Below are 24841 nucleotides of genomic sequence, written 5' to 3'. Positions count from 1 at the left end.
GTCGCAATAGCAAAACAGCGTTCAAAACAAATTGCACTCCTGTGACCCAGAGGAGAAGCCCAGCCTAAAAAGCTCAGGCTGGACTTCTCCTTTTTTAACAATGATAGCTGATGAGCAGAAAAATTCAGGCAGATCACAAGATAATGATCGCTGATATAGTTATACTGATATAATGTACCTATCTGAGTAATAAAACTTATTTTTGTTTATGTTTTTTATTCTAAAAGTAAGAGGGCCAGGTACCAGACAGGATTTGACCCCCAGGCTCGAGAGAGCCTGATCCCCCCACGCGGAACCACTTTCTTATCTTTCTTTCTCTCCTTCTTAGACCTACTATTCTTTTTTCTATACTCCCTCAGTACTTGTCTTCTCTTGGATTTCTTATTTTCCTTTTATATGTATATAGCCCTCCTGGTATTGGTAAGAGGGGTGCATGGACCCTAATGCATGGTTAAACAGATACCTGGCCCTGGATGATTTCTAACTATCCCCGCTCTGCACTGATGGCCACTGAGCTGCACTATTGAAACTGCACTGGTGAGCTGCACTGTTGGGGCTGCACTGATGGGCACTGATAAGCTGCACTGGTGAGACAGCACTGATAAGCTGCACTGGTGGGACCGCTCTGTTGGGCGCTAATAAGTTGTACTGGTGGGCCCTGATAAGCTGCACTGGTGAGCCCACACTGATGGGCACTGATAAGCTGCACTGGTGAGACCACACTTATGTACACTGTTAAGCTGCACTGATGAGGTTGCAGTGATGAGCACTGATAAGTAATTATGAGCACTGATGGGTTGTGATGAGCACTGGTAAGCTGCACTGGTGGGCACTCATAAGCTGCACTGATGAGACCCCACTTATGGGCACTGATAAAAGGCACCGATGAGGCTGCAGTGATAAACTGCACTAATGGCCACTAAGGCTGCACTTATGAGCACTGAAAAACTGCACTAATGAGGCAGCACAAATATGCCGCACTGATGAGGCTACACATATGGGCACTGATGGGGCTGCATTGGTAAGCAGTGGACACTGTCCTCTGCCAAATATCTGTAGGAGGGGTTTCCACCATACCTGCAAAGTTTGCAGTCATTTTTTATATCTTATTTTCAGTCTGATATGTAATGTCTCATATAATACACATCACAGAGACTGCTATTGTGGTAATATTGAAGCTTATTGAGATCTCCATACATTAGTGGTTTCCACCGTTATTGATTAATAAGTTAGCGCAATCAAGCTTCCTGATTGACTGAGAGGTGGTTCTGTGTTAGCAAAGCAAATATTCATTTGCTTTGCTAACACACCTGAGCGCACTGCGAGTGCAACGGATTGCGCTCACAGGTCACCTTTTTTGACGCCTATTAGAGCGAGCTTATGGCTCTAATCAGGTGCTTCAAAAATGCCCCCCCCCAACCATAATTCAGATGCACGGTGCCCGAAAAGGGACTGGACGCCTTGTCTACAGCAGCCGTGGATAGTCATGCAATCCATAGTACACAGAGGGGGTGGCTGGAGAGAGGGGTCGGCGCCCCTAATGGATGCTCCGACACTGATTTCAGCCATGTTCTTCTGAGCTCTGTAGTTCCTCTGCAATAGCCTGCTGAACTTGCTGAAAAACCATCATTGTCTGGTGATTTCCTGTTTGTAAGACCGCTGGCTGCTATTCCCCCCAGTAACCTCAGCCAGCGGTCTGACACACCCCCTTGTAGACCTTTTAAAAGCGAGCAGGGAGTTCTATTTCCCCCTGGCTCGCTGTAGTGGGCGGAGGGGGTCTCACAGTGTCACCCATAGAGATGGTGTCCTCTGCTCCCTCCTCCTCCCTGCCAGCACCGCCCCTGTCCTCCCCACTGCTCTCCTTCTGTCTCCAGTGTGGGGAGAGTTACAGATCATCAGGATGACAGAGCGCATCTCGGGCTGATAGGTCTGTATGTGAGAACACCGCTCATGGTACAGCCATGAGGCGGGACTCTGCCACGAGTTGTGCTTTCACATACTGTACAGACCTGCCAGCCCAAGATGCGCTCTGTCATCCCGATCTGTAAATATCCCTGCTCTGCATTGATGGGCACTGATGTTGCTGCACTGGTGACGCCACACTGATGTGCACTGATAATCTGCACTGGTGACAGCGCACTGATGGGCACTGATAATCTGCACTGGTGACACGCACTGATAATCTGGTCTGGTGGTTCCTGACATTCAGCTCTGGTTTGCATTTATGTTAAAATGCTTTGTATTTATAAGGCTGTAACCTATCATCATACCGTGTGTTATCTATGGCTTGCTGGCTGCAGAATGAGTGGTGTGTGTTATGTTGAAGTGTGCATGTTTACATGTACAAGCCTGGTGTACCTCCCACATTCACTCCCATCCCAAGGATTCATTGGAAATGTAGACTGATTACAGTTAGAGCGAAAAGGATATGATGCAGTCACTGTTCTAAGAGATCCTCCCTGCCAGAAAAGATGATGCATTTTTTTGAATCACAGAGCTGACTTCCTGAAAATGAAATTGGACATATCTCTTTAACGGTAAGAAATTTCACAACTGTAATAATGGTTTAGTGTTTTGTGTGTGTGTGTGTGTGTTGTACCAATGGGAGATTTTTTTTGAAAATCTCGGAGTTCTGCATTAAGGGAAATGCACTTTATTAGTGTAAAGAGAGGGGAGAGGATATGAATCACTGTTTTAACAGATCCTCCCTGGCAGAATAGATCATTTTTTGAACTACAGAGCGAACGTCCGGAAAACTAATTTCGGCTTTTCTCTACAATGGTAAGAAATTTCACAAATGTAATGACTGGTTAGGGTTTTGTGCGGAGGGCTTATTAATGGAGGATTTTTTGCCAATCCCAGAGTTCTACTTTAAGTAAGACTGAGGAATGATGCAGTAAAAAGAATGAAGGGCAGTCTGGGACAATGAAATCTGTGAATTTATGGGATATCGTTCTGCCCTTTTTCCAGAAGGGCTGTGAAAGCAGAGCCTTTGGACTCTTTACACCACCAACACAAATCTGTGGTGTTAGGAATGGTTTGTGGAGTTTTGGAGGCAGTCTCTACTACTTTGTGAATACTTTTTTAAAGTTATTTTTTTAAAGTTTGCGTGCAGATGATTTTTGTGCAAGGTGGAAGATTCTGTCTTAGCTGGGAAGAAAAAGTTAAGTTGAAAATGTTTTCCCATTTTGCCAAAAACTTGGGACTGTTATCGTTGTCAGGCCAAGAGATAAGAAAATAAATGATTTCTGGGCCCACAAGAATTTGGAGAAAGTGTAATTTACTAATTAAAAGAAGGCAGAGGAACATGGATGGGAAGTGCCATAAGTAGGTATATATAGATTTCGGGAGAATTGTCATCTTGCGAATGTTACAACAGCAAAATTTGAGGAAAAAAAAAACACTGTTCCATTTCTGCAGGAGCTGACAAGTGTTGTGGAGCAGAGGTGGGGGGAGTTCAAGACAAAGGTATATTTCAAGTTGACTGGGACGTGGGTTCCAAAATATTTCAAGGCTTTAGGAGCCCAGTGGAAATTGAAACTAGATTATGAGAGGGCGACAAGGCTACACCCATGTCCTCTGATTTTTTTTTTTTTGAAAAGTTGAACTTGGTGCAGGTAAGATCACCATAAGTTTGCAGTTCCTCGTGAGATTGGGAAGAGGCATATGTGGGGAAATAATGGAGAAAAGGAGTTCATCTACATACAGTACATTGCTTATCTCCTACAGGTATATACTACATGTTTTGGATTTGCTCTTACTCTAGAAAGGAAAGGTTCCAGAAATAGGATGAATAGGAGGGGAGGCGGGAGGCAGAAGGCATCCCTTTCTTGTCCTGTTTGTAATGGGAAATATGTCTGATAAGTTCAAGTTCACCTTGACTGCAGCTGAGGGGAGTGGAGTACGTGGCATGGAATAAGGGTAATTCAACTTGTAACATGTGGTAGATTTTGGTGAGGAGATTTAAATCTAAGTTTAGGATGGCGATGGGCACAGAGGGAAGGTTTTCTTCCCCCCCCCCCCCCCCCACTTTGAATATCACTGCAATGTGGGCCATTATGGAGTCTCTGGAAACTAGGGAGCCCTGTATAGGCAAATTGAGAGCTGTGGTCAAATGGAGTAGAATATAAGAGAGTAGGGTCTTGTCAGCCCATCTGGAACAGGGGTCTTGCTAGAAGGCAAACGGTTAATGGCAGTCTGGATCTCATCCTGGGAAATGAGGGTGTCCAGTTCACTTCGAATAGCAGGATCTAGAGTGGACATGTTTGAGATGGCGATATATACCTCAATCTTGTTTATCTGAGAGTGGGAAGTTCTGAGAGGATCTTTGGAATATAAGTTGTACATGGAGGAGTAAAAAGGCCTAAATTAATTAGTAATGTCCTTGGGGTGATTAACTTTAGTGCCTTGGGGGAGCCTTAATAAAGGGGGCAAATGAGAAGAGGCATTGGTTTCTTAGGGCATTGGCTAAGAACTCGCCACATTTGTCTCCATTGGCGTAGAAGAATTTGCAACCTCGCATAAGAGCAGCTTTAGCCTTGTGGGTATACAGAGCATTGAGGTTATTGTGCTGCGAGACAAGTTTGAATATGATGGAGATGTCTTGTTTAGCCTTATGTTCCAGAGTTCCAGATGCTGGATGTCATCTAAGATTTTACCCATTCCAGCTTCCATCGCATGTTTTAGTCTGGTGCCATGCTTAATGAGAATGCCCTGTATAATGTTCTTATGAGCTTCCCAAAAAAGTAGTGGGTCACAGTCCAGAGCTGCATTTAAAATAAAGGGCTATCTCTTTGACAACATCTGCCAGAATGAGGGGATTCTGTAACAGGCTCTTGTTAAGGATAAGGAACTTTATTTTAATCTGTGACTTTAATCATTTAAACCTCATTGGACAACGACTAATAACTACCTTTTTAGAAAACAAGAAATGGCATGGTGTGTGAGCTTTGTTTAATTCAGTATGTACTGTATGTGTTGGTGGCCCATGACCCTGTACTTTACAGCTGGAACTCTATGCAGTTATTTAATGTTTTATTTGCAGAGATCGTATTAATCATTCACAGTTAACTTTTAGAAATAGCAAAAATTCACAGTAAATTTAGGTTACATCCAGCAAGCGCAAATACAGAAAGCTTATGCCAACCACAAAAAGCATCTTGGAGATCTGTTTTTATTTCACAAAAGCATATGGTTTCAGTTGAGTAATTTGTGGTATTGCTTAAATTCACACATGCTCTTGTTTTCCCATGTAAGAGAGTCATGTTTTATTTGAAAAGAGACTAAAATGAAACAATGCATTATTTATGTAAAATAATTTTTGAAATGCTTAAACTGTACAGTTTAAGGTTAAAATATGCTATATGTAAGCCCTAACAATTAACTTTTCGTATTTGCTCCCTTTTTCCTGTTAAATCGATTTTCTAAAGCTTGTCTTTTGTTATAAAAAAAAATGTTGTACTTGCCGTCACTGTGAAATGGTCTGCATGGAGCCCTGATTCTCTTCGTTTTGGGTCCCCCGCTGGCAGTCCTGGCTCCCCCCCCTGCTGAGTGCCCCTAATGGCAAGCCTCTTGCTATGGGACACAGGTTTTTTTTTTTTTTTTTTTTTGTCCTGCTACAAATTTAGTGCTTAACTGTGTCCTGTGGAATCTTCCCTGGATTCTACCCCATGCATACTTATCAGTCTTGCTCAGCTCAGCCTACTCGCTATGCTATGGAGAAAAACGTGGGGTTTGTTGTGTAGCTCTATACTAGTGTGACAATCCTGTACATCTATGGATACAGTTCAGAGGATTAGCATGGTCACCTTAGGACTGAATTGTACGAATTATGACAGGATTGCCAGTTTTAATTTATTCTAAATTATTCAAATTTCATAAGTCATTTTACGGTCTTATTTATGCAAAGTGTGGTGACTGGCGCTTTCCCACAATGGATAAATGAAAGTCACCACTGGGACACAAAGAAAACAATTGTTTTCTATGTTCCACGTTAACACTGCAAGGCGGCTGGATGGTGCCATAAACTGCTTTAAAATACAAACTGTATATGTAGCATGGTATAGGGTGACTCTACTCTGTCCCCGTTTCCTCATTGTGCCCCTTCATTGTCACACTGTCTTCCAATGGAGACAAGTGGCCAGTTCATCACACCTTTCACAGGCATGGTCCAGTATTGGCACTTTCAGGAAATCCACCTTAAATAATGCAATGCAGCCATCGCTGGAGTGGATGTGGAATGAAATCTTCTGAGGGAGGTTGCAGCTGAGCAGCAACATTTAGATGAGAGGATTAAAAATCTTAAAAATAAATGTTACTAAATAAATGCAATTGTTTAAGGTACACACAATGCTTTAGCAAACCAATTGTGATTCAGTTTGGGTATACATGTACTTTAAAGAGTCAGTCCACCCAGAAATATTTGTTATATGTTGAGGTTGGTGGACTGTCTCACCCACACTATTATTGCTTTGGGAGTTCAGTGGTGAGATGTAACTGTCACAATTTGTAGCTCTTTTCCTTACCATCTCCTTGTCACATTCTCTAAAATACAAATTACACAAAAATGCAAAATAGGACCAAGGTTTGAGAACTCTAGCACAGACATCTTGCTACTGCAGTCTATAACAGATAAAAGACTTGGGAAAAAATTTACAAAACTGAACTTTCTAAGCTTTGGATGGTCTGACCTTCTAAAACTTTTAGTGTTTGATAAACAGAAGTATATTGAGAGTTCATTGGTTTCGTAATAATTTTGGTTCTGAAGATTCTTTAATCCTGCAATGGAAGCATTTTCAGAGCCCTCACATTCTCATGTTATCTTGTCCTACCTACAGTATATTTGTCTTCCCTCACAATGTTTTTTTTTCCCCCCCTCTAGCTTACATGCCTCCAACTTTGATTCCTCTGACTCGAGACCTGTTTCTGGAACACGTTTGAGTCCCTTGCCATGTGTGAGTTGATGAGTTCTTTCAGTATGATTCTTTACCATGTCATTGAGCCAGACAGTAAACAGGTTGCTGCTGTACCAAGGCAAAATCTGACAATTAGCAGACTTATTGCTTATATCCCCCAGTTATTTATTCTCTTTATAGGATAGATCTTACTGTTCCTTATACAAATCAGAGGGAGTTAAAATGTTGGCATTCTATTAACCTCCACACTTCAGCTAACATATATTTTTTTTCAGTGTTGGTCAAAAAATTTAAGTTGATTTCTGAGTGCATTCTGTGTATTGTTTACATTCTTCTTCCTCTCCAGTATGTGTTCCATTGCGAAAAGATTTTTTAAGCCCCTTAAGTAGACCTTTTCCCAAAGGTTTTTAAATTTGAATAGAATAAGGGAGGGTTATAACTCCTGTTAGTTTTTTATTTTCCATTTGTGTCCCATTGGGGATATTTCCCATTGCTTCCTGTCCCAAAGCCAAAACAGGATGTTCGAAGAAATCCCTGCAAATTAAGGGGATCTCTTGGGACTCCCCAGGTCACCAGAACTAGTGTTTCTATTGAAAAATACCACCCCCCCCCCCTTACTTTAGGATTTTCTTTTACTTTTACTTTTCAATGATAATGGTAAACAGTACAAAGAGGGTGAGGGTGAATCTCTCTAGCTGGGGTACAGATGGCAGTAAAAACCGAATGGGTATTCTCATCTCTCGTCTCTACTCTGTCCAAAATGGGAAAAAAAAATTTGGAATGGAATTCTAAGTTATTGGTTTCTAATATCTGGCCTGCTATTTAAATAGACCACAGTAATATACAAATATGCTTAAATAGCACACAAGATGTATTTACTCATCATTTCTTTAATGAATACATTGTTTGAACAAGTAAATACACAACGATAGTACCTGTAGTGTTCTACTAAATATACTGTGTCCTGATGCCAAAAACATCAATAAACCTCTAAATGTGTAAAAGTAAAAACATCCACCATAATGTGTAAAAAAAAAAAAAAAAAACAAGAAACAAAATTTATATATAATAAACCTTACAGAATCTCCTTCCTTGCATTATGACGAACATCATCAGAGATGTTGACATCTCACAGTGCTGTGCTTTCTGACCGGACCTGCATGTGATGTCTCCTGGGAGGGTGGGCGGCTTACATTGTCTAGCTGAGTGGGAGTGGGTACCTGCCAGAAATAGTGAACCACTCCCAGAAGAAAAAAAAATTCAAGGGTAGTAGAGAAGGAGAAAAAGCACACCACTTCAGTGTGAAAGCACTGGTGCTGCAGGGGAGGCGTTTTTCAGGTGCTTTACAGGTGCTATTTTTAGCCCTTTAATGCCTGAAAAATGTGTGAAAGGGGTCTTGGATTTTACATTTAAAATGTGCAGCATAGCTGTGTACCTGTTATGTTACATATTCTTGAGACAGCCAGAGTTTTGGAAATGCAGTAAAATAAAAAAAAAAAGCAAAAATTACTATTTCAATGTCTAGTTAATGTCAAAAAAATTGTGTGAATTAGTAATCTTGTTTATCCCACTTTATATACAGTAAAATGATGCACTTGACTGTGTATGATGAAGTTTTATTTGTTTGATTTTCCAGAAACCCAAGCTTCCTCTCTCTTCAGTCACGGATGATGATATTATACAAACTGTTCCTCAACCACCTTCACATAGCCCAGTACAGAAGCCCAGTATAACCCGTGCACGCTTGTTTAGAGCTACATCCCAGGGAAATCTGTTGACCGACTCTGAAATTCCCCAAGTGGAAGGTGTGTACATGTTTTATTTTGTCACATGCGCACCCACACCCGGAAGTATTGAATAGACTCTCATCTGAGCTATATGCCATTATTTAATTCTTGTTTAAAATTCCGCAAGCGTTTAGAAAGCTTTAATCTGCTTGCTTGAAGCCCTTACGCTAGAGGTAGGCAACCTCAGCCCTCCAGCTGTTTTGAAGCTACAAGTCCCATGAGACATTGCAATTTGCAAGACCCTGACAATCACAGGCATGACTCCTAGAGGCAGAGGCATGATGGGATTTGTAGTTTCACCACAGGTAGAGGACAGAGGTTTCCTACCCCTGCCTTAAGCCTTACATTGCTGCCACCATTGTAATGCGAATCGGTCAAAAATTTAGTTATGGGTGGTCCTGCCAGCACCACCTTGCTCCTTTTGATTTTTCAGTCAAGCTTTGTCAGCCGACTAGTGACCACATCCTATCAAATACAGTCACTGTCAAGATATTCAGACAGCCTTGGCTGCAGACTGACTGTGTATAATACCTGGCAGGGGAAATTTTTCCATCTATGCTTTTTAACTTGCATGGGGAAATCAAGTGATTTTTCTTGTTCAGTCCTAGCTTTAGTATAATGCATAAGCCAATTGAGGCACTTAATGCCTTAGCCTGACAGTAAGGAAACATACACATGGTCAACATTCATTGAGAAAATCAGAAATGCTTCAGTTGTCAAAATCCAAACTAAGGGCTGAAAAATACTGCATGAGTAGTTTTGATTCTCCCCATCTATGAGAAAATGGAAAAAGCAGAGAAGGCCTCTCAGTGATGGTAGTTATTTCAAAATTCTAACAATTCTATGCTAGTGTATATCAGGTGTTTTAGATCAGTTTTCAAATTGAAGCTGTGGGTTACAAATATTTAAGTTGCCATTCTTTCTTCTTAGTGAGCCACTGACCTGGAATAAGTATGTGTACCTGAGGTGTCCCAACAGTAATGCCTAGTACACACAATAAGAATATTGAGTGCTATTGCTAGTTTCATATCATAAACTAATAGAATACTAAAGTTCTGAAAATTCTCAGACGACTGTGGTGTGGAAGTAGTGTACTGTATTTTACTATATACTTTTTTTTTTTTTTTTTTGTACAAATATTATATATATTACACGAAAATCATTCCTTATTGTACAAGAATATTTTGCGTGCTTGTCCCTTCGGAATAATTTTGCATGAACTGCTGGGATCGGCTCTCGAGAGCTGTGTACTAATGACCAGATTATTGGATAATCGATACGAAATTGGTATTTCTCATTGGATTTTCTCGTCGTGTGTACTAGGCATAACGCTAAAGGTAGTCAAACAAACAATAAGGACAACCTCAAAGGATGCAACATCAAAAACAAATTCCCTTTTATGAATTTACTTCAGTTGGTGTGGATAAAGGGTTGGACCCTCTAACAATTTTATTGCAGGATTCTTTTTGTCTGCTGGCCATACAAGAAGGTCACGACCAGCAAGAAAATTACAGCAGAGGTCATAAACCTTCCTGCTCCAAGAAATTAAAAAATGTTTAACTGTGACTATTTAAAGGTTTTTGTTTCATAATGTAGGTTCTTACACACTTTACGTACCTCAAAAGCCAAGGGGGATGTTTTTGTCAAAGGATATGAATGTGTAGTACATTTGCCTTTATTAGAATGGATGTAGCAATGTCTGTGAGTGGTAAGTGAAATATGTCGCAAAAAGAAACGATCATATTGGCAACAGAATGCAAGATCTTAGGTTTGTTCAAAATATGAGAAAAAACGGTGTGCCTATTGTACAATATATGGTATATCATAAAATATTCATCAGTATAGTAGTCAGTGAACCAGCGTCCACTAAGATTTATCTTAGTTTGGTATCTACAAGCAGACCAGCAAAGCAGTGTATTGTAGCTACTGTCTTATTGAATAGATCTGATATTGTCTAAATGAAATATTAAAAGGTTAAAACAAGTTTAATAGTAAGGAAAATGTAATTCTGTAGTAATATGGTTGCTATGGGCTTTTTCTTATTTTTCAGATGGGTTTTTACTTGCACCCTTTTTTGTGGTTTTTAGCTATGCTCCTGCTTGCTCATACTGAAAATGGGGTGCCAAGGCGCATGTATTCCACTATGGGATGTTGACAAGACTGGGTAGATGCTCAAATTTTCTTCAACTTGGAGCATTTCAGAAAATTTGCATTTTGGGGCTTCCCAGATGCCCACAAGATGCAGGAAATTTTCTGGTTTGCTTTTTAGATATGTGGATACCATATACTTAAATGTCAGTGTTCTTATTTGTATTACAGCAAAGATTTCTGAAAACAAAAGGCTCAGTACAGATTGCACCTCTGAAGAGGGCTCAACTTCCTTATCCACAAATATACCCTCAATCCAACTTCTTCAAAATCTTAATGTTACACCAGACCATCAGAGATCGCCAGAGATACCAAGCCTTTACCGCAATAGGAAAAAACGGTTTGTATACACTTCTCTGTTTCATACATGTTTGTTATATGATGGTACTGTGTACTTGCACTGCCTTGCTTTCAATAGAAAAAAGTAAAATTTTCCTTGTGCTGGAGTACAACGGCTGTCCATTACAATTTTTTTTTCTGCATTTTTCTTATGCGGTCTATATCTATCTATATTTAAAGCGGTTATAAAAGTTATTTTTTTTCCTAAAATAAAAAAAATTATATTGGTTGCATTAGTATTGGACAGAGTGGTCCCTTACCTGCCTATCTGGGGTCCCCTGCTGGCGTTCTCCTCTCCTCCTCTTCTCAAAGTGCCCCCATTTCAAGCTGGATGCTATTGGGACACTTGTATGGGCATATTACCAGGTTGGGCTGTGTGCATCCATAGACGCACACAACATGGCCCACTCCCTGCATTCTTCTCACAGGATTTGATTAACAGCAGCAGAAGCCAATGGTTCCTGCTGCTGCCGACCTCTGTGTCCTGTGAGAAGAGGAAGAGGGGAGAGTGTTGCTGCAGGCAGACACAGCGCTGGCTCAAGAGTACTTGGGTACGTTTTCAGGGAGGTGGAGGGGAGATACAGCTACTGGAACATTTTTACCTTAGTGTTACTAAACCCAGGACCCTGCAGTCACTATACCTGGTCTCCCACAGTACATGGAAATGCAATTATTTTAGTAAATATAAACTGCTAAATACCTTTTTTCATCAGCAGTCTTGGGACTTCTATCTGTCTGGTTAAAGCTTGTGAGAGGAGTTTTCATTCTCTTCTGACTGGCCTAAGAGGCAGCAAGACCCCTGACCCTTTGTCTTGACAGTGCTGGCCCTGTGTTAATCGCATGCACCCTCCCAAAAAAAATAACGTCTAGCAGTTCACACCAAACGGAGCATGTGCAGAGGCTCTTTCTTATCAGGAGATAGATTGGGGACAGTGAAAGATGGGGAGGATCAGAGAAGATGGGATCAAACAGCCTTTTTACATAAAGCAAAGCATGCTTTACTGCAGGCCTTGACAAATTTGCTTGTAATCTAGGAGCCAGCTAAAAAAGTTAGGCGCCAGTTTTTTTTTGTTTTTTTTTTTACGACCGACAAAAAAAGATTTGTTTTCAGTATAAAAATTAACCAATCTTAAATTTACACAGACAACTAGACGAATGTCACTGCTTTTATTTCCTGCCCTGCAGGGACACAAGACTGCCATATCCCCGCTAAGGGTTCAATTAGGCCTGCCTGAAAAACTGACAGGCAAACCTGATCAGACAGCCCGTGTGAAAGGGGCCTTTATGACCCCATATCTCGTATTTAAGATGACCTGTCATTCTTTTTTTCTATTACAAGGGATTTCAGGAATAAAAGTGAGACAATTTTTTTTTTTCAAAAGGACAGTGAAAAAATAAACTCAACTCAAAACATGCAACCTGTAGAGATTTTTTAAACGTCACCTATATTGATTTTAAAGGGTACAAGTTTGTCGCCATTCCACAAGCGGACACAATTTTGAAGCGTGACACGTTGGGTAACAATTGGCGTAACATTAGCTTTCACAATATATATAAAAAAAAAATTGGGCTAACTGTTCTCTTTTCATTTTTTTTTTTTTTAAGTATTTTGTCCCAAAAAAGTGCGCTTGTAAGTCCACTGTGCAAATACGGTGTGTCAGAAAGTATTGCAATGACCAACATTTTATTCTCTAGGGTGTTAGAATAAAAAATATGTATAATGTTTGGAGGTTCTGAGTAAAGGGAAGGAGATGGGCGGGCAGTGAAAACAGGCAGGGGGAGCTATTAGCATTGCTGGATGTCATACCAACGGCCACCACAAGGGGGCGCCAGATTCCAGAAGGAACCCTAGGACCGCAGAAGGTCGCAAAGCCACGGCCTCAATTACCGGCCGACGCAGCCCAACGTGATCTCGCCGGGGGGGTGCGCACGGAGACAGGATACCCCAGCTGTGCCACGCCAGGTCGCTAATTCTAGTTGCAAATGCGACCTGGCGCCCGGGGTTTGTCGAGCCCTGCTTTACTGCATATACAAACTGAATTTACTGGTGTGGATTTAGTAACGCTTTAATGCAGCAAATGCATTAAGGTAAAAAATGTCTTGACTTTAGAACCACTTTCTTTTACATTGCTTTTGAAAGTCTCTGCTGCGTAACGGGTACTGGCGTTCAACATGTTTTGAATCAGGTTGACAGATTGTTGGGTGGGGCCTGGGAAGACCCAGCTGTCATGCTGCGCAATGGTAAAATTGACAAAATTACAGCAAGATGGAGCATCCAAAAAAAGCTTTTCAGAGACTTATGTATCACGTTAAGGAAAAGACCCTCCCAAGGTAGTATTTTTCAAAATATTTCCCTTGCCGCAATCCACACCAGAGAGGCAGCGGGAGCTTAGGGAGTTAACCAAGTGGCTGAGAGACTAGTGTAAGAATGAGGGATTTGGGTTCCTGGCGAACTGGACTGCATTTTTGGTTACTGTAGGGACATACTGCATCTAAATGGGCAGGGTGTTGCTCTGTTGGGGAAGAAAATGGTTAAAAGGCTGGAGGAGCTTTTAAACTAGGATTTGGTAGAGGGGGAACAAAATATATGCCATGTGGAGAGCATGTGTCTACATTGGAATGGGGTATAGCGGTCATCAGAATAGTGGGGGGAGCAGAGAAATTGCATCGTCTACGTCCAATACAAAAATAGTAGACTCAAGTAATAGCTGACAAATGAGTAATAGTAGAATATTAAACGCCAATACAAAAAGATATGTTTACAAATGCAAAAAGCTTATCAATCAAAATAAAAGAACAAGAACTTCTGTTATTCAAGGAGCAATTTGACTCCATGGGGAAATTGGAAACCTGATTAGACAGCTCACATGACTGGGCTACTAATATTGGGGAGTACACTCTATTTCGGAAGGACAGAATTGACAGAGGTGGAAGGGTATGCATGTATGTGAAGAACGATCTGAAAGTGAATTTGAGAGATATCAAAATAGTAAATTACTTGTGCTGGCATGTTACAGGCATCCTAAAATAAAACATGAGGAAGCGTCTTGGCTCCTTTTCAGAGGCTGAAATGACTGGGAAGCAGGGCAAAATTATTATGGGTGTATTGTATTGGATTGTATTGTAATATTAAATGGGCCAAACGGGGGGATTGGTCCTATCCCTAGATGTGTTATAAGCCTTTAACACTGTGAGCTGGCCCTTTCTCTGGGAAGTTATGGCACGAGTGGTTATTGGTCCACAATTTATTCAATGGGCCTGTTTATTATACGTAGACCCAAAGGCTAGGGTTCGCACTAACAAAGACATATCTGAACTATTTTCTTTGAAGAGAGGTCCCAGACAGGGGTGCCCTCTCTCTCCACTCCTGTTCACATTGGCCATTGAGCCGTGGGCCTTGGCGGCGCGGCAGACATCAGAGATAGGGGGCATTCGCTCTGGTCCACTGAAGGAGAAGCTCTCCCTTTGTGTGGACGATGCACTTGTATATCTAGATGGTAGGGAGAGCTCATTCCATAAATTACTATGTGTTGTGGGGGAGTTTGGCGAAGCTCTGGGACTACAGGTGGGATGGGTAAAAAGTCTCAGGCCTTCCTTGTTGGCCCTTCCTTTCCTATAGAATATCTGCAGGGATCGCATATTCAATTGCCATCCTCCTTTAAATACCTAGGTATTCAAATACATGCTGACATTTCTAAATATGAAGAACTTAATGTCACTCCCATAATCAAACAAATGATAGGTTTCATACCTGGTCGTCGTTTCCCCTCAATCTAATTGGACACATCAACATATTAAAAGTCATCTTTCTACCTAAGCTTCTATACTGTTTTCGAGCTGCCCCAGTTTTCTTCACTAAAAAGTTTTTGGGGAAAATGGACTCCACGCTCTCCTCCTCTGTTTGGAATGGCCATCGGCCCCCTATAGCCAGGTCCTCCTTACAAGCGGCAAAGACCGCAGGCGGCCTGGCTTGCCCAAATTTAAGAAATGATTTCCTTGCTTCCCAGCTCACCTCCATTTTTGGTTACGCTCTAACCCACCGACTCCTTCCATGGCACTTATGTTGACCTTGTTTGAACCTCCTACCTCTCTATAGGATGAAATTCATAGATCAAAGAAATTTGGGGGTTCCAGATTCTCCCCTCTTGAGGTTAGTTTTCTGGCCTGGAGGGAGGGAAAACTGTGAGTCTCCTATGGGTATTTTGCCACAGACTCCTGTGGTGGAACCCCAACCTCCCTGAGCTCTTCAGTCATCCGGACTCAACCTGGTGGAGTCGGCATGGGAATTAAATATGACCTGCACAATACATTTCTCTTATATTCACCGACCGACACAGCTCCTCTCTGTAACTAAATGGGTTGTATAGCCTGCCATTAGGAGAAACTAGGCAAAATTGTTACACAATACACAGAATTTTAATCCCGACCCTGGGGGGCGGACCCTGTGCTATCAACCCTTCCCACTGCTCCTAACAGCTTCAGTTTTTATTTTTGCCTAGCAAGGAGAATGACCTAGGAAACCCTGCGGGCCTCTTGGTCCATATTTTTGCTGCAGGTTTGCTACTTTTTGCGCAAGATGAAAGATCCTGAGATCTATCAACTGCCGGCTGAGTGAAGAGGCTGGTTAATGATATCCTTGTAGTCTCCCCAGTCCGGCCATCGAGCGTGAGCAGGCCACAGCTAAGGCTCGGCAGGCCACGACATGCCTCAGCTCCAGAGGTGGTTGGTGAGCTTCAATGCCCTGGGTATACATATGACCGGGCTACTAGATCACAGTATACCAACGCCAACAGCTACCCTGTAACTGCGCAGGAGTAGGTCTGTGATGGAATGTCTCCCAGCTCTTCAGGACTGGTAAGTACAGCTCTCCCTGTTTCGGTTGGGGTGAGCAGCTGGGCATTCCCTGGGGAGTCAATTCGGGAGCCACCTCACCTGCCTATCTTCTCTCCCAAGTGCCTATCACCCCTCCTTCCCCCCTCTGAGGGGGATGTGTGTGTGTGTGTGTGTGTGTGTGTGTGTGTGTGTGTGTGCTCACGCGTGGGTCGCTGTTTCTCACCTGTGGGGGCTCTGTGCGGCTGGCGTTAGTCCTGCTCCAGGTCTGGGGTTCCCAAAACATGCTTGTGGAGGTTGTTCTGACTGTTAGCAGGCAGCACATTTTTATTTTTTTTCTGTCACCGAATGGCGCCATTCCGGCGGCCATCTTGGATTTGGGAAAGCTGTAAATTCCCCTGGTGAGCTTCAACAGCCATTTTCTTGAGGATTTCCTGTTGATTACATTGGTGGCCATTTTCTTAAAGCCTGAGCACTTTTTTCGCCGCTGTCCTCTGGTGGCAGCATTACATGTGCTTGCACTTGCTGCTTCCTGTGTCCACTGTGTGTGCAGGACGCTGGATGGCTCTTTGCTGAATGCTGAAGCTGCTCTTCAGATTGTTGCAAAGCTGTTTGTAGCTGCTGCTGCTGACAGTTTTCTCCTCTCTGCAACTGGGAACCTCCTAGGGACTACAGGCACTGCTTGTGGCTTTTCACAGAATGCCCAAGGGTGGTGAGTCTAGCGCTAAGTACCCCCCCACCCCCCCATGCGGCAGCAGGAGGGTGGGACCTTCACTGTCCTAAGTCCCCTTGCAGGTGGCAGACAGGCTAGGGTGAGCATAGCTTCAGAAACTGGTGTTTCTTCCCCCGAAATCCAGGCTATAGCAACCAGGTCATCTGCAGTTAGCGCGATACGCATGGACACCGTGATGGCGGTCCTTGACTCCTATGTTGCTAAGATAGAGGCGGCACGTGGCAGGAAAGGTGCACGTAAGAGGCCCCTGCCCCCTGTCCTCTGGGGAGAGCTCTGATGCAGACTCTGGCCCTGCTGTGGCTGGAGACCCCTGCTCTGACCTATCAGACGTGGCTGACCAGGACCGTTCGGACAGTGAGGATGATTCCCCGTCCGGGTCCGGGCGCGACAAGGCACTTGTTGGAGCACTTATCACAGCTGTGCGTGATACCCTGAAGATTCAGGAGCCAGCGGATTCCTCTGCTGATGTACCGGTCCCTTTTGGGTCCCGCAAGCCAGAACGTTCACTTAAGGTGTTCCCCTATTTGACTTATTTTGACAAATTTATCTACAGGGAATGGGGTCGCCCGCAACTGACCTTTTCGGTCCCCAAAAATATGGCGGTGCGTTACCCCTTTGAGGAAAGCCTTCTCAAAAAAGGGTCGGATCCTCTGGTCGTGGACCCCCCAGTGTCTAGGTTAAATAAAGTAACCACAATTCCGGTTGAGGGGACTCATGCATTCAAGGATGCCACGAACAGGAAGGCCGAGGCAGTGGCTCGTTCCTTGTTCACGGTTGTGGGGTCGGCCGTGTGACCTGTACTGGCATCCGGACTGGTGTCTCAGACACTGACTGAGTGGGCAAAACTTTTGCACCGCGAGTTGGGAGAGCAGAACACCTACCCGGTCTGCGTAGAGCTAGCAGACCAACTAGTGCATGGCGCCTCATTTGGCTGAAATGCTGGTCTGCTGACCAGGCATCCAAGAAAGCCCTGAAGCATCTTCCCTTCCTTGGTGAAAGGCTCTTTGGAGCCTCATTGGATGACCTTATTAAAAATGCCATGGGTGTTAAGAGTACACTACTCCCACAGGCCAAGAAGGCTAAAGAGAGGCAGGCAAGGGCCCTCTTTTTTCCGCTCACAAGCGGCTTTTTCGTCCACCTGGTGCTTTGGCAGGATGCCCACGGACGTCAGGATGCCCACGGACGGTCAGAAGTGTCCCTGGAACCACAAGCCTAACAAGCCTGCGCACAAAAGTGCTACCGCATGAAGGTTTGCCCCCACACGTCTCGGGTGGTGGGTCGTCTTCGGGAGTTTGCAGTGGACCTCCCGGTTATCAGACCAATGGGTCTGCAATCTGATTTCCACAGGCTACAAGATAGTTTTTCTCTTGGCCGCCAAACATTCTTCCCCTCCAGCATACCCGTGTCCCCGGTTTGCCGGGAGGCCCAGTTAGGGGCGGTGAGGGACTTGCTGGATCAGGGGGTGATTGTACCGGTTCCAGAATCGGAACGATTCCAGGGGTTCTACTCAAATCTGTTTGTGGTTCCCAAGAAGGAAGGGTTACGTCCAATATTAGACCTAAAAGCCCTCGATCACTTTCTAAAAGTGCAGAGGTTCAGTATGGAATCAGTTCGTTCAGTAGTTGCTGCACTCCATCAAGGGGACTTCCTGGCATCCTTGCACATTGAGGATGCCTACCTGCACATACCCATATGCCTTCGGCATCAAAAGTTTCTGCGTTTGGCAGTCTGGGAAGCCCACTACCAGTTTTTGGCTCTTCCTTTTAGCCTGGCATCAGCCCCCTGAGTCTTTACCAAAGTACTGGCTCCAGTATTGGCGTTGTTGAGACAACGCGGGATCGTGATCGTATGTTACCTAGACTATCTACTCCTGAGAGCTTCTTCTGCCTCAGAATTAGAAGAGGATGTCCCTGCACGAATTTGGGTAGCTGTTGAACCTAAAAAAGTCGGTGGTTGTACCAACTCCGCTTCTGGAGTACCTGGGGTTGCTGGACTCCAGGGAAGCAAGGGTTTTTCTCCCCTCAGACAAATTGCTGATTCTCAGATCTCGGTCATACTACTGATGAACAGCAAGTGGTCATCGCTCCGCTTTTGCATGCAGGTGCTGGGGCTCATGGTAGCCTCCTTCGAGGCAGTACCCTTTGCCCAGTTCCACACCAGAGTCCTGCAGAAGGAGATCTTGGCAAAATGGGACAAATCTCCGTTGTCCCTGGATCGGCAGATCCAGGTGAGCCAGCCAGTCATGGACTCTCTGATCTGGTGGTTGAGGTCCCTGGTGATTCAGTCCGCAAAATCGCTCCTTCCTCTGAAATGGACGGTGATCACTACGGACGCCAGTCTATCCGGCTGGGGTGGAGTGATGGGGATTCAGTCGGCTCAGGGCCTCTGGTCGATGGAAGAATCCAAGTTGCAGATCAATCTGCTCGAATTGAGAGCGATTAGGCTGTCTCTCCACACATGGTCGATGTGTCTTCAGGGGCGTCCGACAAGAATACAGTCAGACAACGCCACGGCTGTGGTGTACATAAATCACCAAGGGGGAACAAGAACCTCAGCCGCTGCTCGGGAGGTCGCTCACATACTTCGGGGGGCAGAGCGACACATACCGGCCCTGTCTGTCATCCCAGGGGTGGAAAATTGGCAGGCGGACTATCTGAGTCGACAGATGCTGCACCCAGGAGAGTGGGCATTGCATCCAGAAATATTCAGGCTGCTGTGCCTGAAGTGGGGAACACCAGATGTGGATTTATTGGCCTCCTGTCTCAATCGAAAGGTGCCCAGATTCGTGTCCAGGATGAGAGATCTGTGGGCAGATGCGTCAGCCGCGCTGGTGGCTCCGTGGGATCAGTACCTGCTGATCTATGCCTTTCCTCCACTGAAACTGTTGCCACGTCTGCTTCGCAGAGTGGAAGCCGAGGGGATTCCAGTAATCCTGGTGGCCCCAGATTGGCCTCAGCGGCCCTGGTACGCAGACTTGGTGCGTCTGGTGGCAGACGCTCCCTGGCGACTGCCACTGAGAGAGGACCTCCTATCTCAATCCCAATCTTTCACCCTGCTTTACCATCGCTGGCTTTAACGGCATGGCTATTGAGAGCCAGGTGCTGAGGAACCGGGGTCTGTCGAACTTGGTGATTTCAACTATGCTGAGGGCGCGGAAATCTTCACAGAAGATATACCATCGTACCTGGAAGGCCTACATCTCCATGTGTGAGGAGAATGGGTGGCATCTGCGCTCCTTTTCTATATCCAGGATCCTGCTGTTTCTTCAGCAAGGAGTAGACCAGAAATTGGCGTTGAGCACCATTAAGGGGCAAATTTCAGCCTTGGCTGTCTTTTTTCAGCGACCCCTGGCATCTCACTCACTAGTAAGTACCTTCGTTCAGGGGGTGCGACATGTAGTCCCTCTGGTGCGTCCTCCGTTACCCCCAGGGGATTTGAACCTGGTGTTGTCGGCGCTTCAGAAGCCACCGTTTGAGAATATCAGGGAGATTCCCCTGTTGACCCTTTCACAGAAGGTGGTCTTTCTAGTGGCCATCACATCGGCTAGGAGGGTTTTGGAATTGGCGGCCTTGTCCTGCAAGCCGCCTTATCTGGTCATCCACAGGGATAAGGTGGTGTTGCGTCCAACCGTCCTTTCTACCGAAAGTGGTTTCGGCTTTTCATATCAATGAGGACATTATATTACCATCGTTGTGTCCTCAGCCAAAGCACCCCAAGGAAGTGGCTCTTCACGCTCTCGATGTGGTTAGAGCTCTGAAGGTGTACTTGTCTGCCACAGCTCCCTTTCGGAAGTCGGACTCGCTGTTTGTTTCGGTAGCTGGTCCTAAGAAAAAGGCATGGGGGTCTCTTCGGCCACCATTTCCAGGTGGATCAGACAGATTGTAGTCCAAGCCTATGCCTTGAAGGGGCAGGTGCCCCCCTTTCCAGTCACGGCCCACTCTACAAGAGCAATCGGAACGTTTTGGGCCTTCCGACATCAAGCGTCTGTCGCTCAGGTGTGTAAGGCGGTGACCTGGTCGTCTGTCCATACGTTTACCATGTTCTACAAGTTAGACGTCAGTGCATCGGCTGATGCCTGTTTTGGCCGCAAAGTCTTGTAGGCGGTCGTGTCGTTGCAATTTAATTTTTTCCTTTTTTTTCGATAAAAACGCAGTACTGTTTTTGTTAATGCACTGTTGCATTACTTCCGCAATGTTGCGGTCTTGGGGATCACTCCTGTTGAGGTTTTTCCACACACTGCTGTTTTTTGTGGGTTTAGTTTCACTAGTTCCCACTTGCCATGGTGGATGAAGGTTTTTATGCTGTTTTTCCCACCCCTTGTTTGGCACTGCTTGGGGACGTCCCATTTAGTTACACAGGTGGTTGAACGTACAGTGGTTAAGTTGGCATGATACCCTGTTTCCCCTAAAATAAGACCTAGCGTGATTGTCGACGATGGCTGCAATATTTGGGGGGTAGGGCTTATATTGCAGCCATCACCGACACTCATGCTAGGTCTTATTTTAGGGGAAACGGTATATATCTTTATATATAATGTGTGTTGTGTTTTTTTTTTTTTTTCATCCTTAGTTTTGTAGTTGTAGTGACCAAACCCAAGGCTCTGTTTTGTTTAGTATTTACCTTGGAATTGCAATAACAATAACTTAAAAAAAAGTGAATTAAATGCTAGGTTTTAAGGATTAAGAAAAAATAGACCCTATGAAAACAAAATGTACTTTATGGCATACATTCTTTCCATGATTAGTATTTGAAGATATACCTGCCAGCCTCTGTTAAAATAAGGCAAAATGATAAGCACTAAATAACATTAGTCAGCACAGTGGTGTAGTAGTTGGCACTTTCACCTAGCAGAATCCTGACCATGACACTGCCTGGAGTTTGCATGTTCTCCCTGTGGCTGCATGAGTTTCCACCGGGTACTCCTGTTTCCTCCCACACTCTAAAGACATGCTGGTAGGTCAATTGGATCCTGTCTAAATTGGCCCTAGAATGTATGAATGTGTGTTAGGGACCTTTAGGCTGTAAGCTCCTTGAGGGCAGGGACTGATGTAAATTTACAATATAAATGTAAAGCACTGCGTAAATTGACAGCGCGATATAAGTATCTGAAATAATAAATAATAATTGGAGAGGTGATTAGTAATTTAACATTAAAAAAAATGAGGGGAATTGTGCACACTAATTTTTCCTGGTCCTAACTTTATCAACTGGCAAGACAGACCTCTAGTGGCAAGAGGCATTAAGTTTTCGCTTGAAAAATGATCCATACTTGGAAATCTTATTGTACTCGTATTTATCACATAATATAATTATAGAGATACAGTATTTACTTTTTCTCCAGATTGGTAGGCCAACAGTCTTATCTAGTCTTGACAGAATTAGTTGATTAAAGTTGTTTTGTAAGGCAACTGACACATCTATCCTAAGAATGTCATATGCCTATAGGAACAATGGAGTGCATGAAAAGAGCTCTGATCTCATAAGATTTGTGAAACGTAGAGTTAGATTTAAAAAAAAAAAAAAAAAATTACCTGGTTAACATTCTTGCTATTACATATTTTCCTTATTCTTAATTTTTTATTTTTTTTTAAGTATAATGTTAAACATAACTCACTCGGTTTTTATGGTGGTTTCCATCACTGGTAAAGAGATTCTCTGTCTCTCTGTCCTGGTGACCACTGTCCCTGGGACTGAAAGTGAGGGAAAGCAGAACTAGAAGGAAAAGCCATCTAATGGGAACACTTGTTTTGGTTCTAAGAGGGAATTTACTTCACTTTGGAGAGCTTTGCTCTCATTTTCTATTGTGTTTTATAGCATTGGAAGTGAAGAAAAATCTATTAAAAAAGCACACAGAATGGTTTTTATCATTTCCTACTCTATTCAAAATGGGGGGGGAGTTATGACTTGATGTACTTTTACATTTAATGTCTCAATAGTTTTTTCTTCAGCTTTTAACAAGTGGTTAATATGCAAAGGTTCTGCCCATGCAGGGGCTAGCATTGAAGTTGGAACAGAAGTCACTTTGGGCAGGTGAGCTTGTGGAACCCAGCTTACCTTGCAGAGCACTGGAAGCTCCTTGTTCAGCTCCCCTGGCCCCTCCTATGTGTAAATCATCCTGTGTCTTAGGGGCACAGGGTGACTGAGAACCCCAGTCTGATCTGTACTAATCAAACTCACTGTACAACCATCCTCCAGGTCGTTTAGGAACAAATTAAATAGGATTGGTCCCAGCACAGAACCCTGGGGGACCCCACTTTCCACCCCTGACCCTTCCGAGTACTCCCCATTTATCACCACCATCTGAACTCTCCCTTATAGCCAGTTTTCAATCCATGTACTCTCCCTATGGTCCATGCCAATGGACCTTACTTTGTACAGTAAATGTTTTATGGGGAACTGTGTCAAATGCTTTTGCAAAATCCAGATTACACCATGTCTACTGGCCTTCCTTTATCTAAATGGCAGCTCACATCCTCATAGAAGGTTAATAGATTGGTTTGGCATGACCAATTACTGTTAATGATACAGTTTTCATTACTAAAATCATTTCATTACTAAAATCGTGTGTGTGTGTATATAGTGCCTTGTCATCTTCGCCAAGAGCTTGCATACTATTGATATTAGGCCAACTGGTCTAATTCCCAGGGATGTATTTTGGCCCTTTTTTAAATATTGGTGCTACATTGGCTTTTCTCCAATCAGCTGGTACCATTCCAGTCAGTAGACTGTCAGTAAAAATCTCTCCTCCATGTTCCTTGTTCCTAAGATTTTAGTAGGTTTAGTAACGCTTTGTTTCTAGTTGGTGTGTCTACATCTGACCCATAAAATTGTCCTGCAAGACATTTAGGAACTGGTGAGCCTTAGACCAATGCGTGGTACCTTCCGCCCAGTCTATGTCTGGATAATTAAAACCCCCCCATTATGATGACGCTTCCTATCCTTGCTGCTAATCCAAATTGTGATAGGAGGTCCAGCTATCCCTCCTCCCTCAGGTTATGGGGCCTATAGCATACCCCCAGTGTTATTTTCCCTTTTTAGTTTCATGCCTTTGGAGCTCTACCCATAAGGATTCCACCTCCTCCATAGCTCCCTTAGTGATGTCATCTGTCACATTCACTTGTATATTATTCTTGATATACAGGAGTACCCTTCCCTCTTTTTTTACCCTCTCTATCCCTGTGCTAATGGGAATACCCTTGACTGGTTGCCAGCCAGTCGTGAGAGCTGTTGAACTAAGTCTCTAAAATTTCCACAAAATCGAAATCCTCCTTGTACAACAGTATCTCTAGTTCACCCATCTTGTCTGCCAGGCTCCTGGCATTGGTGAACATGCCACGTAGTTTAGACTGGTCGCATACTGTCCTATGTGCACCTTAACCTACAAAGTAATGCAAGGGGATGTGATCCGGTAAAAAAACACATATATGTGACTTATTGAAAAAATGATAATCCAAGATGATACATGAGTAAGTGATCTAAAAATACAAAATAACTCATAAAATTTAAAAAGAAAAATCCTTAAATGCATATAATTCTCTTCCATGGAGTCTCCCAACTCTCCCAGTCTCTCTGAGAGTTAAGAACACCCTGTGAGGGATCTTCTATATATAGGGGCAATGTGCGTCCACCACCACACAGACTGAAGGCTTACCAGCTAGACAAGCTGTGGAAGCTTGTGGCCTATACCTGACCAGGGTCTTTAGCTCCTCCCGGCACCTCCAGTGGCCAGTCAAGCCAGGCGTTCCTGCAGGCTTAATGGAATTCAACACTCCAACGAGCAGTCACGAATATAATGTCAGTGGGTGAGTTTTAGCCAATAGAGAAAAAAACAGAAAGGGCTCCATAGGTAAAACCAGATGGTTTTTAATAGTAAAAAATTCCGCTACAAACAGACAAGTTAAAAATGGTTTCCATAAAAGTAGATTGTGCCGGCCGGCAAATGGTACAAACACGCCCATGCAAACGGAGCATGAGAACAGCGTGGTGACAGCAGCACATTGCTCCTCCCTACGAGTTTCGTCACTAGGCGGAAATTGTCTCGAGGCACGGGCGGCGTACTGACGAACCTCTATAAATAGTATTCAAGCCTC

General features: G+C 43.8%; 1 protein-coding gene across 2 annotated transcripts in view; it reads left to right on the top strand.

Annotated features, from left to right (window-relative positions):
* ARMC2 (armadillo repeat containing 2) overlaps nt 1-24841 on the top strand; it is a 171107-nt gene that overhangs the window by 22132 nt on the left and 124134 nt on the right. For both annotated transcript variants that reach the window (XM_077487147.1, XM_077487148.1), the window contains exons 3-5: nt 6881-6953; nt 8551-8719; nt 11021-11189. In XM_077487147.1, the coding sequence (XP_077343273.1) occupies nt 6881-6953; nt 8551-8719; nt 11021-11189 (411 nt within the window). The remainder of the gene's footprint in view (nt 1-6880; nt 6954-8550; nt 8720-11020; nt 11190-24841) is intronic.

This window comes from Lithobates pipiens, unplaced genomic scaffold (assembly GCF_037356315.1).
Source record: "Lithobates pipiens isolate NorthernLeopardFrog02 unplaced genomic scaffold, aLitPip1_a1.2 Scaffold_18, whole genome shotgun sequence".
Classification (NCBI taxonomy): Eukaryota; Metazoa; Chordata; class Amphibia; order Anura; family Ranidae; genus Lithobates; species Lithobates pipiens.
The sequence above is the reverse complement of the archived record's forward strand: the minus strand, read 5'-3'. Positions and strand labels throughout refer to the sequence as shown.